Raw genomic sequence first — 16,474 nt, forward strand, 5'->3', positions numbered from 1 at the left:
TTATGGTTTGTGGTAATTATTTCCTAAACTCTGTTACAGGTTTTGCCCAGCCAATCAGTATAGAAAATTAGGGGTAATATAATGTTGATATTTATACAATAATATCTCCTGCGGGGAAAGTCATATTACAAAAATGTGTTTCTTGAGTCACTCATTAGCTATATTATAAATAAAGGATTGGATTCTCTTTTCAGATAAAAATATTTTTTGCATACCTACTGTGTGCAAGAAACCATGCTAAGTGCTACAAGGGGTAAGTTATACGTGGTTATTGCTTTTTAAGAAAATTTTAATTTAATGGGGAACAAAAACAAGTATTTTCTTTTATAGTTAGGTATCGTAAAAGAAGTAGGAAATGGAAGAGATAGGATTTAATTGTGTCAGGGAAGTTTTCTTAAAGGTACTGCTTTTCGAAATAGTCTTGAAAGATGAATAGTATTTTATAGTCAGCAACGAGGTAAAGAGAGCATATTTGATTAGAGGGTATGTTTTCTGAGCAGAGGAAACAGAATAAATAAAGACAAAGAGTTTGGACAATAAATAGGTGGAGATAGCATGGCTGAAGCACAGTAACTTGCTTCGTTGGAGAGAAGAATACGTAGGGAGATGGAGGGATGCTATACTGGAAAAATAAATGTTGCAGGCTTTGAAGGTACATTTAATTTGATAGGAGGAGTGAAACAGTGAATGATTTCAGTTGGGAGTTGTATTTTAGAACATTAACTTGGTGTTATCTACGGATTAGACGGAAATGAAAAGAACCAGTTAACTAGTGGCTAAGGGTTTTAGGCAACTTACTTATTCTTGTAAGTCTCACTTATCTCATCTGCAAGATGGATCAATAATGCTTATGCCATGGTACAGTTGTGGTTAAACAGAATGGTGGATGTAAAGTTTTGGAACAGCTCCTGATACATAGATGGGTATATTGTTACAATTATTATTAAATTGATCTTATATTCTATATGCCCTAAAAATAAATAAGCAATTCAGATAGGAATGCAGAATCACTTCAGTTAGTTCTATTCCTTAATATTAAAGCTAAATTAGCTTTCATTCCCCCGACCCCTACCCAAGGTCCTTTGGAAAGCTCACTGGATGGATGGATGCACTAAACCAAACAAGAGTGACCGAATTTGTCTTCTTGGGACTCACAGATAAATGGATACTGGAGATACTACTTTTTGTGGCGTTCTCTGCCACATATGTGCTAACCCTTTGGGGGAACGTTCTCATTATGGTTACCATAGTCTTTACTGCACATCTCCATACCCCCATGTATTTCTTCCTGAGCAATCTGTCCTTCATTGACATCTGCCACTCATCTGTCACTGTGCCTAAGATGCTGGAGGGTTTGCTTTTAGAGAGAAAGACCATTTCTTTTGACAACTGCATCACACAACTCTTCTTCTTACATCTGTTTGCCTGTGCTGAGATCTTTCTACTGACTATTATGGCCTACGATCGTTACGTAGCTATCTGCACTCCATTACACTACCCCAATGTGATGAACATGAGGGTCTGCGTACAGCTTGCCTTTGGTCTCTGGTTGGGGGGTACTGTTCACTCACTAGTGCAGACCTTCTTGACCATTCGTCTACCTTATTGTGGCCCCAACATTATTGATAGCTACTTCTGTGATGTGCCTCCTGTCATCAAGCTGGCCTGCACAGACACATACCTTACGGGAATGCTGATTGTGTCCAATAGTGGAACCATCTCCCTCACCTGCTTCCTGGCTTTGGTCACTTCCTACACAGTCATCCTGGTTTCTCTTAGAAAACAGTCAGCTGAAGGGCGCTGGAAAGCCCTGTCTACCTGTTCAGCCCACTTCATGGTGGTTGCCCTTTTCTTTGGACCATGTATCTTTATCTATACCCGGGCAGACACCAGCTTCTCCCTTGACAAGGTGGTATCTGTATTTTACACGGTGGTCACCCCTTTGCTGAATCCCCTCATTTACAGTTTGAGGAATGAGAAAGTAAAAAGTGCCATGAAGCAGCTCAGAGAGAGACAAGTCTTTTTCATGAAATCATGTACATGATGGTCTTGAGATTGCAGGTATAATTATGGCCGTATCTGCAAGGAGAGAGCAAAAGTAAAAATTCAAAATCATTAGGTGAGGGCCTGCCTGGTGGCTCAGGCGGTTGGAGCTCCGTGCTCCTAATGCCGAAGGCTGCCGGATTCCCACCTGGGCCAGTGGGCTCTCAACCACAAGGTTGCCAGTTTGATTCCTCGACTCCCGCAAGGGATTATGGGCTGTGCCCCCTGCAACTAACAACGGCAACTGGACCTGGAGTTGAGCTGTGCCCTCCACAACTAAGATTGAGGGAACAACAAGTTGACTTGGAAAAAGCCCTGGAAGTACACATTGTTCCCCAATAAAGTCCTTTTCTCCTTCCCCAATAAAATCTTAAAAAAAAAAGAAAGAAAATGTATGGCTTTCCTTTTAAATAAAAACAGTAGGTGAAATGGCATGGAGCAGGGCAGACTTTTGCATTAAAGAGAGGGACTTGTTAACTATTACTTAAATAAGGAAAAGATCATGGTGGAGCATATAAGGAAAAAGAACCTGGAAAAGTTTAAAGAAGCCTTCTAATTTCACCAATAAAATACATTTTGAGACACAGACTCATTTTCAGGAACAGGTGTAGTTGACAGAGAAACTACTTTCTTGATTTGTACTGTTCTGTGGGTGATTGACTCTGGGAAGCTGTATTTCATATTAGGTTGGTGCAAAAGAAACTGTGGTTTAAAAGGTTAAAAAAATTATTGCAAAAACCGCAATTACTTTTGCACCAACCTAATAGATTGCAGTGATTTTAATCTTGTTCTCAAGTATATTTTCAGCATGTTTATTTGAGCTTTTACTTAATTTATATTGAATTAAACTTTGTTACTTTTGAAAGTGATTTTCTCATTATTTCTAAATTGATTTTGTACTTTTTATAGTATTTTTATTTGGACAAATAAAATGTATTAAGAACTTTAAAATGTATGAAGAACTTATTTTAAAATAAACTTTTTGAGGTAAAATTTAATTACACAAAATACACCCATTTTAATTGTAAACTTTGACAAGTTTTGATAAATGCACATACCCAAATAAGCACCTCCCCAATCAAGATATAGGACCTCTCCAACACCCCAAAAGTTTTGTCAGTCCCTTCCCAGTCAATCTCTCTACCTCACCCAAGTATCCAAGGATCTGATTTGTCTTTTCCAGAGTTTCATATAAATTGAATCATACAATATGTACTCTTCTGTGCCTGACTTCTTTTGCTCTGCGGGCAGTTTCTGAGAGTAATACATGTCTTTGTGGTATCAGCAGTTTGTTCCTTTTTTCTTGTTGAGTAATATTTTATTGTATAGGTATACCACAGTTTGTTCATTCATTCATGTATTGATGGACATTTGGGTGTTTCCAGTTTTTGACATTTATGAATAAAGTAGCTATAAACATTTATTTTCAGGTTATTTGGGACACATGTTTATTTCTCTTGGGTAAATACTTAGGAGTAGAGTTATTGGGTTATATGGTAAATATATGTTTAACTTTGTAAGAAACTGCAAGACTTTTTCAAAGTGGTTATATGATTTTATACTCATTAGAAGTGTAAGTGTTTAACATCCAATGACTGGTATTGTCAGTTGTTAATCTGAGGCATTCTAATGAGTGTGTGTTTTATTTTTCATTTCCTTAATGACTGATGATGTTGAGCATCTTTTCATTTGCTTATTATCCTTTTATGTATCCTGTTTTGAGGTGTGTCTTTTCAAATATTTTGCTTATTTATTATGTGTTGTCTTCTTGTCACTGTGTTGTAAGAGTTCTTTTATATTCTGGATACAAGACCATTGTTGGACGTATGTCTTCACAGTATTTTTTTCACTCTCTGGTTTGCAGTTTTATTTTCTGAATGATGTACTTTGCATAGCAGAAATTTACATTTTGATTAAGTCCAATTTATCAATTTTTCACTTTTAGGGTTCATGCTGTTGTGTTCCAAGAAATCTTTGCCTACCCCAAAGTCTCAAAGATTTCCTTCTAGAAATTTTATAGCTTCAACTTTAAATTTAAGGTCTGTGATGTATTTTGAGTTCACTTTTGATATATGATGGGAGTTACAGGTTGAGATTTATTTTCCCCTCTATCTAGTTAATCCAGCACTATTTGAAAAGACTGTTTTTTCCTCATTTAGTTACTTTGGTACCTTTGTTGAAAGTCAGTTGACTCTTTAAACGTGAATTTATTTTTAGATTTTTTATTCTGTTCCATTGACCTAAATTAATTCTGAACTTACTGAATAAAACAGCATAATAAAAAGGTGGTTGTTTTTACCACTGACTTAAACGCAGTTTAATGGTAACCTGAATAGAATACATCTGGCCCCCAAATTTTCTTTGTTGGAAAGTTTTAAATTATAAATTAAATTTCTTTAATAAATACAGAATTATTTACATTTTGGTTTTTCTTGTGTCAGTTATGTAAATCTATGTTGATCAAGGAGTTGTCTAATATTAACATTTTTATTGTGTAAATGGAGATGCTGTTAATTGAAATGAAAAGGACTGAGAGAAGTTTTTCTTTTTTAGGGTGGAAATTAAAAATTCTTGTTTGGTTATGATACATTTGAGAGTCCTATTAGACATCCAAGTGGAGATGATATATGGATCTGGGATTTGGAACAGAGGTCATCTCTGGAGACACAAATTTACAGTATTAGCAGTGCATATAGAGAGTATTTAAAGTCATGGGACTGGATGAGGTCACTAGGAAATACTGCATGGTGACTTTAGTTAATAACACTGTATTATGGGTGGCTGGTTAACTCAGTTGGTTAGAGTGTGGTGCGAATAACACCAAGGTTGACGGTTCGGTCTCCGCATGGGTCACTGTGAGCTGCGCCCTCCTTGAAAAAAAAAAATTATGTTGTACAATCTAAATAAATAAAATAAAATAAAAATAATACTGTATTGTATGCTTGACAGTTGCTAACAGAGTAGATGTTAAGTGTCCTTACCACACACATTTACAAAAGGTAGCTATGTGAGGTGATAGATGTATTAATTAGCTTGATTGTGGTAATCATTTCACAGTGTATACATATATCAAATCATCATGTTGTACGCCTTAAACATGTACAGTTTTTGTCAATTATACCTCAAGAAAGCTGGAAAAAAAAACTTAGAAAATAGTGTAGCCCTGTCAACACCTTGATTTTAGCCCAGTGAGTTTAATGTTGAATTTCTAACCTACAGAACTGTAAAGATAATAAATTCATGTTGTTTTAAGCTTTTAAGTTTGTGGTAAGTTGTTACAGCAGCAATAGAAAATTAATACAGTTTTTTTTTTTTTTTTTTTTTTTTGTATGGGATTTCTTTGTTTTGTCCGATAAAGGAGGCTTATATGTTTCTATGGGGAAAAAACAAAAACAAAAAACTACAAAGCTCTGTTGAGAAAACTTGAAGAAATAGAGATTTATACATGTTCCTACATAGGAATAAAAGAAATGTTAATACAAGAGACCTTTTTAAAGTGATTTATAAAGTGATTTAAAAATTTACTTATAAGGGGCGGCCAGTTAGCTCAGTTAGAGTGCCATGCTCTTAAGAACAAAGTTGCCGGTTCTATCTTCACATGGGCCACTGTGAGCTGCACCCTCCACAACTAGATTGAAACAACTACTTGACTTGGAGCTGATGGGTCCTGGAAAAACACAAATAAATAAAAGTTTAAGAAAAAAATTAGCTTATGAAAAACCCACAGGATTTTTGGAGTATAATTTCCAATAATTTTATAAAGTTTATTTGAAGAAATAAAGAGGTGAAAATAGTTAAGAGGATGCTTGGATTTACATAATTTTAGAGCTGTTAACTTACTGAATTAACTAGTATCACTCATTGGGCTAAAACACATCAGTTTATTGTGGAATGGGCAAGTCCATATTAAGAAGACTAAATGACACATTACTTAGGTAAAGAGGAGGATGATATACTGTGACCAAAGGGAATAGGATAAGAGGATCCTATAGGTGGTCAGAGAGCTGCCAAATAAAATAGTAATAAGGTCTATTTTAATGGAGCTCATGAAATGATGCAGAGTCAGAAGACACTTAATTCTAAAAATATATCTGACCTTTCTTTGCTTATTCTGAAAGGAATTTAGAATTCATTGGGGCCTTTGAATCACTATTCTACCAAGTTCTGTTAACTTGTAAAAATAATGCTTATGAGTACTCTAGAGAATTGGCTGCCAGAAAATATGAACAACTGCATGCACAATACAGAATGAGTGACTCAGTAACTCTGGCTAAAAGGTAGTAATTCAAATGACAGAAGTACTCAAAAGGACAAAGAATCAGAAGCAGTTTATTAAATAAATGGGAGATGCTCATGAAAATATCTAAACATCATTACTTGAAAATTGATAGATAAATATAGCATATCAATCCCTTACACTTTTCAATAAAACCAAAGTTATAATAAAAATCAGAGTTTTATATATCTGTCATAAATTGAGGACAAGATATCATTACTACATGCACTTGAAAAACTTAGAAAAATGATCTAATTTTGCCTCTACATTCTGGACTTTCATACACACAGATTTTCATATCCATTAGTAGCTTTTACACAGAAATATATTCCTAATACCTTATTTGTTTCTTTGTATTATGTCAATATTGTTGTTTGTATTATGTCAATATAGTTACTCTTTTGCATAGAAGATGGTTATAGCCTGAAGAACTCAACTGTTGGATACAAAGTTGCTGAGCAAATCTTTATATAGATAATGATCCTTGTAGCCACTTTAAAGTAAGTCAACCACAGAATCAAGAGTGAAGATATTTTCATTTTATTCTTTTTTAAATAATTGTTTTATTTTTCAGTTAGAATTGACATATAATATTGTATTAGTTTCAGATGTGAAACATAGTGTTTAGACATTATATATATTACGAGGTGATCGCCTTGATAAGTCTAGTACCCATGTGACACCATGCATAGTTATTGCAATATTATTGATTACATAGCTTATGCTGTACTTTATATCCACATGAGTACTTTGTAACTACAATTTGTGCTTCTTAATCCCTTCACCTTTTCCCACCCACTCTCCCAACCCGTCCCAGCTGGCAACCATCAAAATGTTCTCTGTATGTATAAGTTTGTTTCTGTTTTTTTTTTCTTTAAATTCTGCATATATGTGAAATCATACGGCATTTGTTTTTCTCTGTCTGACTTACTCCATTCAGCACAATACCCTCTAGGTCCATCCATGTTTCAGATGGCAAAATTTCATTCTTTTATATGGCTGAATAATATTCCATTGCTTATCTGTACCATGTCTTTTTTATACATTCATCCATTCAGGGACACCCAGGTTGCCTTCAAATTTGGGCTATTGTAAACAATGTTGCAATGAACATACATATGGATGCACATGTCCCTTTCAAGCAGTGTTTTGGGTTTCTTCAAATAAACACCCAGAAGTGGGATTACTGGGTCCTTCTTTGTCTCTTGCTGTTTTAAAGTCTATTTTGTCTGGTATATTTATTGCTACCCCAGATTTTTTTTTTTCATTTCCATTTTCATGAAGTATCTTTTTCCATCCCTTTACTTTCAGTCTGTGTGTGTCTTTTGATTTAAAGTGAGTCTCTTGTAGGCAGCATATATAAGGGTTTGTTTGCTTATCCATTCAGCCACACTATTTTTTGATTGGAGCTTTAATCCATTTACATTAAAAGTAATTGTTGATAGGTATGCAGTTAGTGCCATTTTACTATTTGTTTTTTTGATTCTTCTCCTCCCCCCTCTTCTTCTTCCTCTTCTTCCTCCTTCTTCTTCTTCTTCGAAGTTTCTCTAACATTTCTTGTAATACTGGTTAGGTGTTGATACACTCCTTTAGCTTTTTCTTGTCTGGGAAACTCTTTATCTGTCCTTTGATTCTAAATGAGAGACTTGCTGGGTAGAATAATCTTGGTTGTAGGTCCTTGCTTTTCATCACTTTAAATGTTTTGGATCACTTCCTTCTGGCCTGCAAAGTTTCTGTTGAGAAATAAGCTGCTAGTTTTATGGGAGCTCCCTTGTAGGTAACTAACTGCTTTTCTCTTGCTGCTTTTAAAATTCTCTCTTTGTCTTTAACATTTGGCATTTTAATTATGATGTGTCTTGGTGTGGGTCTCTTTGGGTTTATCTTGTTTGGGACTCTCTGTGCTTCCTGGGCTTGTATGTCTATTTCCTTCACCAGGTTAGGGAAGTTTTCTGCATTATTTCTTCAAATAGGTTTTCAATTAAATGCTCTCTCTTTCTCCTTCTGGTACCCCTATGATGCGAATGTTGTTAAGCTCAATGTTATCCCAGAGGCCCCTTAAACTATCCTCATCTTTTTTTGAGTCTTTTTTTCTTTTTGCTGTTTTGATTGGGTGTTTTCTGCTACCTTAACTTCTAAATCTCTGATTCGATCCTCTGCTTCATCTAATCTACTGTTGATTCCCTCTAATGTATTCTTTTTTATTTTATTTTAATTTTACTGGGGAATATTGGGGGACAGTGTGTTTCTCCTGGACCCATCAGCTCCAAGTCTTTGTCCTTCAATTTAGTTGTGGAGGGCCCAGCTCAGCTCCAAGTGCAGTTGCCATTTTCAGTCTTAGTTGCAGGGGGTGCAGCCCATCAACCCGTGTGGGAATTGAACCGGCAACCTTGTTAAGAGCTCACACTCTAATCAATTGAGCCATCCAGCTGCCCCTCTAATGTATTGTTTACTTCAGTTATTATATTCTTTATTTCTGACTGGTTCTTTGTTATGTTTTCTATTTCGATTTTTATGTTTCCTATCACTTTGTTAAAGTTCTCACTGAGTTCATCTACTCTTCCCCTGAATTCATTCAACATCCTTATAATCAGTGTTTTGAACTCTGCGTCTGTAGATTGTTTGTCTCCATTTTGTTTAGTTCTTTTTCTGGAGCTTTGCTTTGTTCTTTCATTTGGGACATATTTCTTGGTCTCCCCACTTTGGCTGCCTCCCTGTGTTTATTTCTATGTGTTATGTAGGGCTGCTATGTCTTGTGGTAGTAGAGTGGCCTTATATAGTAGGTGTCCTGTGGGGCCCAGTGGCACAGTCTCCCTGGTTACTTAAGCTGGGTGCTCCATGGGTGTCCTTCATAGGGGTTGTGCCCTTCTGTTGTAGTTGAGACTTGATTGCTGTTTGTATGTCAATGAGAGGGATTTACTCTTGGGCTTATTGGTTGTGAGGACTGGCAACTATAGTGGAGGAACTGTTGTGTAGGGGCTGACCTTGGGGAGCAGGATTCACTTGAGCAGGGCTCTGGTGTCTGCCCAGTCTGCCTTTTGGGTGTGTCACCTGAAGAGGCCGCTGGGTGGTGCTTCAGATTGCTTTGAAGCTGGCCATTGGGTGTGCTGGTCCTGGCGCCTCCTCTGAGGGAACCCACTGCAGGCCAAATTCAGCTGCAGCCTCTGCCCTGCCTGGGACCACCTGACATAAGCCACAAAGCACTTTGCAGATGATAGCTATCTGTGTTGGGCTTGGAGGTTCCTGGGAGAGGCCAAGCCGTGAACCGAGGCTGGCTGCTGCTGGGCCAGGCTTGGGGCTACTCAGCAAGAGTTATGGGGCATGCCAAGGCTGATGTTACTTGTTTGGATTTTGTGACCCTTTGAGAAATTTTAGGAAAGTCAGCAGCATGAGTGAAGATAGGCCATTTGCATGGAAAAGAAACCGGAAGCTGCTTGGGTAGGCCTGCAAGTTGGGTGGGGCAGGGTCTCAGGGACTCACCAGGGCAGGGTGACTAGTGTTGGCCAGGTTTATGGAGACTAGATATGGCCGCTGTCTGTGGCTGCATGCTGGGAAAGGGGAGGGCTCAACAAAGGGCTCAGCACTTCTGTCCGAGAGAAATCTGCCTCTCCAGCCCTTGCCCTGAAGCCAGATATTTCAGTTTCTCCCAGATGACCCTGGCACCTGTCAAGCTGCTGCCCCAGCACTGGAGCTCAGAGTGAGTGAATCCATCAGTGAGTAAATCCTTTTGCAGGTCCTTTTAGAGGAACATCTGGGACTGTAGCCACCCTCTGTCTCTTTCAGTCACAATCGCTGCTGTTTCTCACAGCCAGAAGTTGTGGGGGCTTTTCTTCCCAGCACTGGAACCCTGGGCTGGGGAACTTAGTGTGGGCTGGGTCCCCTCGCTCCTCAGGGAGGACCTCTGCAGCTGAGATATCCCTCCTGAGTTTTAACAGCCACACATGGCTGTTAAAATGTGGACCAGCCTGTTCCACATTTCCTCTCTTCCTACAAGTTTCAAGGTTGCTTATTATGTATGTCCTTAGTTGTAGGACCTCAATTCAGCTAGACTTCAGGTAATTTTTAATGATGGTTGTTTTGTAGTTTAGTTGTAATTTTGATGTGGTTGTGAGAGGAGGCAAGCACAGCATTTACCTACCCTGCCATCTTGACTGAAAAAATCTCATTTTATTCGTTACTCTTCTATTTATTCAGTGAGTAGTTAAACACATTTTATATTATTCCTGAGTCTAAAAACCTTTTTCTGTGAAATGGAGAATAAATGTTTTATTCTATTTCCTCAGAGAGTTGTGAGGACAAAGGCAATTGAAAATGGGTAGTATTAGAAATATGCTTGCAATTATGAGAAACAAAGCAAACATAACATTGTTATTCTATTGTAGTTTTACTAGATACCACCATAAGGACTTGATGATGTATTGTCTTTTCTATCACATTGCATGTGTTCCTCTGTGCAGCTGATTTCTTCACAAGGAGGTTCTATTTGCACTCTTTGATAGGTTATATCTCCTTATTGTCTGCCATTTCTTGTAATGAAAGTATTTCATACAAATTGCTTAATTCTCAAATGTAGTTCAGTTATTCTACCAACCAGTTCCAATGAATGTAGTTTCTTACTATGCAGAAAATTATCTTTGGGAAAGAGACTACTGTATTAATTATTAGATTTGTCTGTTGGAAGTTAACTTGTGCTACCCAGAAAACCTACAGGATGTCTTCATAACCATGCCTCTGTATAACTGAAATGGATTTTATGGCATGAATTTCCTTCCCAACACATTTCCTGGCAAACATAACATAAAAAATATGAGATGGGTCATGTGACCCACAAGTTTATTGATCACAGGCTTATAGATCACACCTTCACGGATTGACAAGGAAATCCCAGCTGCATTTAAGCATCCCCTTCTTACTGATGGAGTCAAAGTGAACTGTTGGGTCCCAATATGCCATGATTTTTGTATATAGATATGTGAAACACTGTTGCCTGGACTAGCCTCCTCATATTCCCTGTTTTTCCAGTCCATTTAGCACACACCACTCTTAGACACTTATCACAATGTTACAATGTGTGTCCCCTAACTGGATTCAAGATGCTGGATTATAGACTATGTTCTATTCAGTTTGGTATTTTCTCCCAACAATTAGTGCAAGACTGAGTGACTATTAAGTGTTTAGTAATAAATGCTTTGTTGGATGGATTCTCTGTATAATAATGGAATAATTTTATTAACATCTAAGTTATATCATGCCTTTTCTGTACTTAAACCATTCTGGTATCTTCCAATTGTACTGAAAAAGATTCTAAACTTGTTGAGAGGACATGATAGTCCTGTTTTTACCTCTTCAATATCATCTCTCACTATTGTCTACCACACAGTCTAAGCTGTAAACACATTAGTCTTTTACTCCTTGGAACAAGCCAAGGTCTTTCCCAACATATGTCTTCATACCTGCCATTTCCTCTGCCTAGAATGTTTATCACATCTTTTTTCTCATGGTTGGCTCCTTTTCATATTTCATATTTTAGCTTAAATGTCATTTCCTTAGAGAAGCCCTCCTTGGACTACCCAATCTAAAAACAGTCTCTTCTCTAGCTCTCTAACAGAAGACTGCTGTGTTCTTTCACAATATTTGTCACAATCTGTAATTAAAATCTGTTTGTATTTTTGTTTTCTGTTTTCACTAGATTCTAAACTACATTAAGGAGGAACAATATGTATGTTTTATTTATGACTATAAACCTAGTACTTAGCACATAATAGGTGCTCAGTAAATACTTGTCAAATAAATGAATAATAAGACATCCCCATTTCATTGCTCTGATAGCAAACTTTTCCTGGACACTTGAGGATATCAATGACTTTAATAGTTCAAAATCTTCTTTCCAAGTCACCAAAGTCATATGCAAATTCACTTCATCTGACTTACTGGTGTTTGCTAGTCTATTTAGGCAAGTGTCTAAATGAATGATATAGGCAAGTTTCCGAATGAATGATATAGGCAAGTGCTGCCCAGAAATCTGAAGGTTTGTTTAGACTTTAGTTATGACTCTAAGACAAAGGCAGGGAGAGGCAACATGGTGTAATGAACATAGCCTGAGTTTGTGTTGATACACTTGGGTTAACATCCTGTCTTCATCATCTCCTAGCTGGGTGACCTTGAGCATGTTATTCATTCTCTTTGAGCTTTGGTTTGTTCATGTGTGACCAAGTATAACAACTATTTCACAGCATTGTTGTGAGAATTAAATAAATTGCCTAGAACAATTTTTAGCATATGGGAGATATTAAAAATCATACCTATTGCTATGATTGTCAGATATTGGGCCAGAAGATAATTGTGTAAGTCATACAGTCATGCGTCACTTAATGATGGGGATATGCTTTGAGATATTCAGCATTAGGCAATTTCGTTGTATCAACATCATACAGTGCACATATACAAATCTATACAGTATATCCTACTTACATGCAGGCTATATGGTATAGCCTGTTGCTCCTAGGTTACAAACCTGTATAGCATGCTACTGTACTGAATACTGCAGGCAATTGTAACACAAAGGTATTTGTGTGTCTAAACATAGAAAATGCACAGTAAGAATACAGTATAAAATAAAAGATGGTACACCTGTATAAGGTACTTAGTATGAATGGAGCTTGCAGGACAGGAAGTTGCTCTGGGTGAGTCAGTGAGTAAGTGGTGAGTAAATGTGAAGGCCTAGGATACTACTGTACACTGCTGTAGACTTCATAAACACTGTCCCACAACCACCGCCCTTCCTTCCGAAAGGGTCAGAAATAGAACATCGAAGCTCTCAGTGCTGCTCCATGAACAGGGATCTGGGACTGATTGGAAATATTGAGGAAAAACTGGCTGGGTAAGGTGTAGATCACCATAACAGTGACTGTCAGGAGGGAGTGAAAGGTGGCCTGAGGATCAGTAGAAATAAGACGTTAAGATGGAGAGGTGAAGGAACAAAAGGGATTGTCATGGCAATGTGGTTCGGCTATTGCATGTTGGAGCAATGGTTGGATTAAGGAACTTTGTGGTATTCATTAAAAAAGTGAGTGTTTAACATGGAGAGGGTGTAGAACTGAGGATTTAATATTTTGACTTTGGAAACTGGTTTTTGGTTGCATTGATCTCTCTGGCACAAAGGGCTCTCTCTGCCATTGAATTGATGGAAGAAATAAAAGTTATCTATGCTTTACATCATTTCAACTTGAAAATATTTCCAAAATACAGGGACGGGCTAGCTCCACACTACCACAGAAAACTTTTACTAAAGTGGCGGTGGCACTTAATACTTGTTAATGTAGCTTCTGTGGACCTGTGTCCTTGTAACACATCGTATATCCTCAACAAAGAATGTATAGCAATGTACCCCAAAGACCATCAAGCCAGCTCTGGGAGGGCTGTAGCGCCCTCTGAATACATACCACTGGGGGGACAGGCTTCTCTGTGCTGAAACAGGTCAGTGCCTGACTGATTGGGATGTAATCTGTGACTGAGGTGCTGTGAGTGAGAGGGAATCTCTTGCCAAACCCCACAGATATTGCTCCCAACAGAGAAAAAGATATTCCTTGTGAACCACATGTCCTTCCATTTCTTTTCAGAAATTCAGCTCCATTATAATCCTTTGGGACCACTGTCATATATTTGGTCCATTGTTGACCCAATGTCCCTATGTGGTGCATGACTGTAGTGTGATAAATACGGTATGTAATGTATTCTTTGCAAGGCGTTTCTTTGATCTGGAGCACAAAACATCTTTAGGGCTTAGACATTTTCATTTTGTTTCTTTCCCTTCCTTCCTACCCATTAACTTGTTCAAGGCATTCTTCATATCTTCATTCCTTAAGGTATAGATGATGGGATTCAGCAGGGGGGTGACAGCAGTGAAAAACACAGACACCACCTTGTCTTCTGGGAGGCTGGTAGAGGGGCGGGAATAGATGAAGATGCAGTGTCCCAGGAACAGTGTGACTACAGTGAGGTGTGCTGCACAGGTAGATAGGGCCTTCCACCTGCCCTCAGAGATCTGCTGCCTCAGACTCACCAGGATGACTGCATAGGAAGCCACGAGAACCACAAAACAGACCACGGAAATTAGCCCACTGTTGGAGATGATAAGAGTCTCAATGATATAAGTATCAGTGCAGGCCAGTTTGATCACCTGAGGTACATCACAAAAGAAGTTGTCAATCTCATCAGGACCACAGTAGGGCAGTTTGATGGTGAGGGAGGTGAGGGCTATGGAGTGGATAGTCCCCCCTGTCCAGAGAGCCACAGCCAGCCCCACACATACTTTCCAGTTCATCACTGTCATGTACTGCAAGGGTTTGCAAATGGCCACATACCGATCATAGGCCATGACAGTGAGGAGAAAGATCTCTGTGCAAGCAAAGAGGTGCAGGAAGAACATCTGAGTCACACAGGCATCAAAGGATATGAGCTTCTCCTCTGACCAGGTGTCTATCAGCATTTTGGGAACAGTGACAGTGGAGTGGCAGACATCGATAAAGGACAGGTTGCTGAGGAAGAAGTACATGGGGGTATGGAGCTGGCGTTCATAGAGAATAGTTATGACAATGAGGGCATTCCCAATCAACGTCAGGACATAGAAAATGAGGAACACAGCAAACACAGCCACCTGCACCTTCTGATTTACAGATAAACCTCGAAGCTGAAAATATGTCACTAAAGTAGTGTGATTGAGCAGGCCAGCCTCTTCCATTCTCTTTGTTGGACACTTTGTCAAGAATTAGGAAAAAACAACAACAGTATTTTCATTAATTATATGGTCACTTACTTTCTTTTGTACTCATGACTTTCCCCTCCATTTAGAGTTTATGTTCAAATATCTTATTTAAAAATCCCCATTCAGCATCTTAAATGAAGCTGAATACATAGTAGGTGCTAAACGTACACTTTTGGAATAGCAGAATAGAGAATCTCGATCCACAAAGAGATATAAAACAACCTTGGATAGGGAGAGACCAAACAAGTTATTCCTCCCTTATTGTGACAAGATATCAGTGCTTAGATTTAGGTTACAGATTTTTATAGAAGTTAAAATTCTCCTTTCTCCAAATAAGTAAATTGTCTAAGGCCACACAAATTTTGACCTTGAACACAATTTTCTTTATTGTCCTGTTGACTGCATTTTTCACTAACCCAAACTACTTGCTTCCCTGTTAACTCTGCCATGATGCCCCTGAGACTGTAAATTCAATGATCTAGTTTTCAGAAGGCAGAGGCTTTTCACCAAGCTGTTGGACAACTGGCAATATGGCTGCAACATTTTTTTGAACACTTATTCAGAGGAGGCTGGATAAAACCCTGGAAACCTTGGAAAATCTGTAGAGGGTAAGGGAGGTTTGCATCTCCTCCACCCCTCAGATGAGGACAGACTTACTCATTCATAAGTTGGAGGGTCAAAGTTCAGGCCTAATAGCATCACTGTCTTGACTAGCTTATCCTTCGCTCTCTTTAAAGTTCAGTTCTGTTGTCTGGCTCACAAGTGAAACAAAAGTAATTGTTTTATTTTCCTTTAAATTAGTCTACCTTTGACCCAAGCCTCACAATTTTTAATAAGAAATGTATATACTATATATAGTCACAAGATCTCAGCCCTTAAAAGGACCGAAGAGTTTTTCTAACCTATTTGTTTTTCATTTTACAAATGGAAAAAATGAGGCACAGAGAGGTAAAGCAGCTGGCCCAAGTTCACAGAGAATTGGAGTAATAGCTGGGTCCAGAGCTCTGGTCTCCTGACTCCTGGTCCAGGCTACCATCATCTGACCTGACTTCTGGTGGTGATTGGCATAATTGGGGCATTAAGCAGGATGCATCTCAGTTACCTCCCTGCTCCTCTCCTAGGCGTCCAGGACCAGCTTGGGTGGGCATCTGTGGAAAGCCTCTTTTCTTTAACTTGTCTCTTTCATGCCACTGCCTGGATGTATAGCCCTCCAAGGGTGGCCCACCCAAGCAGGTTTCCCCTCTGGGTTCCTTGGCCCCATCATCTTATGCTACCTTCTTCCCATCAGTGATCACAGCACATGTTTTATATCATCCTTCACGATCAGGCTCTCCACCAGACAAATGAATCAACTCCACATTGCTTATGAAAAAAGACTAGATGGAACTCTTTTG

General features: G+C 38.4%; 2 protein-coding genes across 2 annotated transcripts; one reads left to right on the forward strand and one right to left on the reverse strand.

Annotated features, from left to right (window-relative positions):
* The first annotated feature begins 224 nt into the window (after positions 1-224).
* LOC117023949 (olfactory receptor 4E2) lies at positions 225-2,044 on the forward strand. The gene is made up of 2 exons (XM_033109218.1): positions 225-253; positions 1,078-2,044. Exon 2 carries the CDS (start codon positions 1,103-1,105, stop codon positions 2,042-2,044), a length of 942 nt encoding a protein of 313 aa, XP_032965109.1. The 5' UTR covers positions 225-253; positions 1,078-1,102.
* Positions 2,045-14,038: 11,994 nt separating this feature from the next.
* On the reverse strand, positions 14,039-15,124 carry LOC117024009 (olfactory receptor 4E1). Its single transcript, XM_033109346.1, has one exon. The coding sequence runs from the start codon at positions 15,054-15,056 to the stop codon at positions 14,109-14,111; it is 948 nt and encodes a 315-aa protein (XP_032965237.1). The 5' UTR covers positions 15,057-15,124; the 3' UTR covers positions 14,039-14,108.
* Positions 15,125-16,474: the final 1,350 nt, after the last annotated feature.

Source organism: Rhinolophus ferrumequinum, chromosome 6 (genome assembly GCF_004115265.2).
Source record: "Rhinolophus ferrumequinum isolate MPI-CBG mRhiFer1 chromosome 6, mRhiFer1_v1.p, whole genome shotgun sequence".
Lineage (NCBI taxonomy): Eukaryota > Metazoa > Chordata > Mammalia > Chiroptera > Rhinolophidae > Rhinolophus > Rhinolophus ferrumequinum.

What these genes read in the sequence shown, in the direction of transcription:
- LOC117024009 (XM_033109346.1), bottom strand. Translation starts at nt 15,056, where the DNA reads ATGGAAGAGGCTGGCCTGCTCAATCACACTACTTTAGTGACATATTTT.
- LOC117023949 (XM_033109218.1), top strand. Translation starts at nt 1,103, where the DNA reads ATGGATGCACTAAACCAAACAAGAGTGACCGAATTTGTCTTCTTGGGA.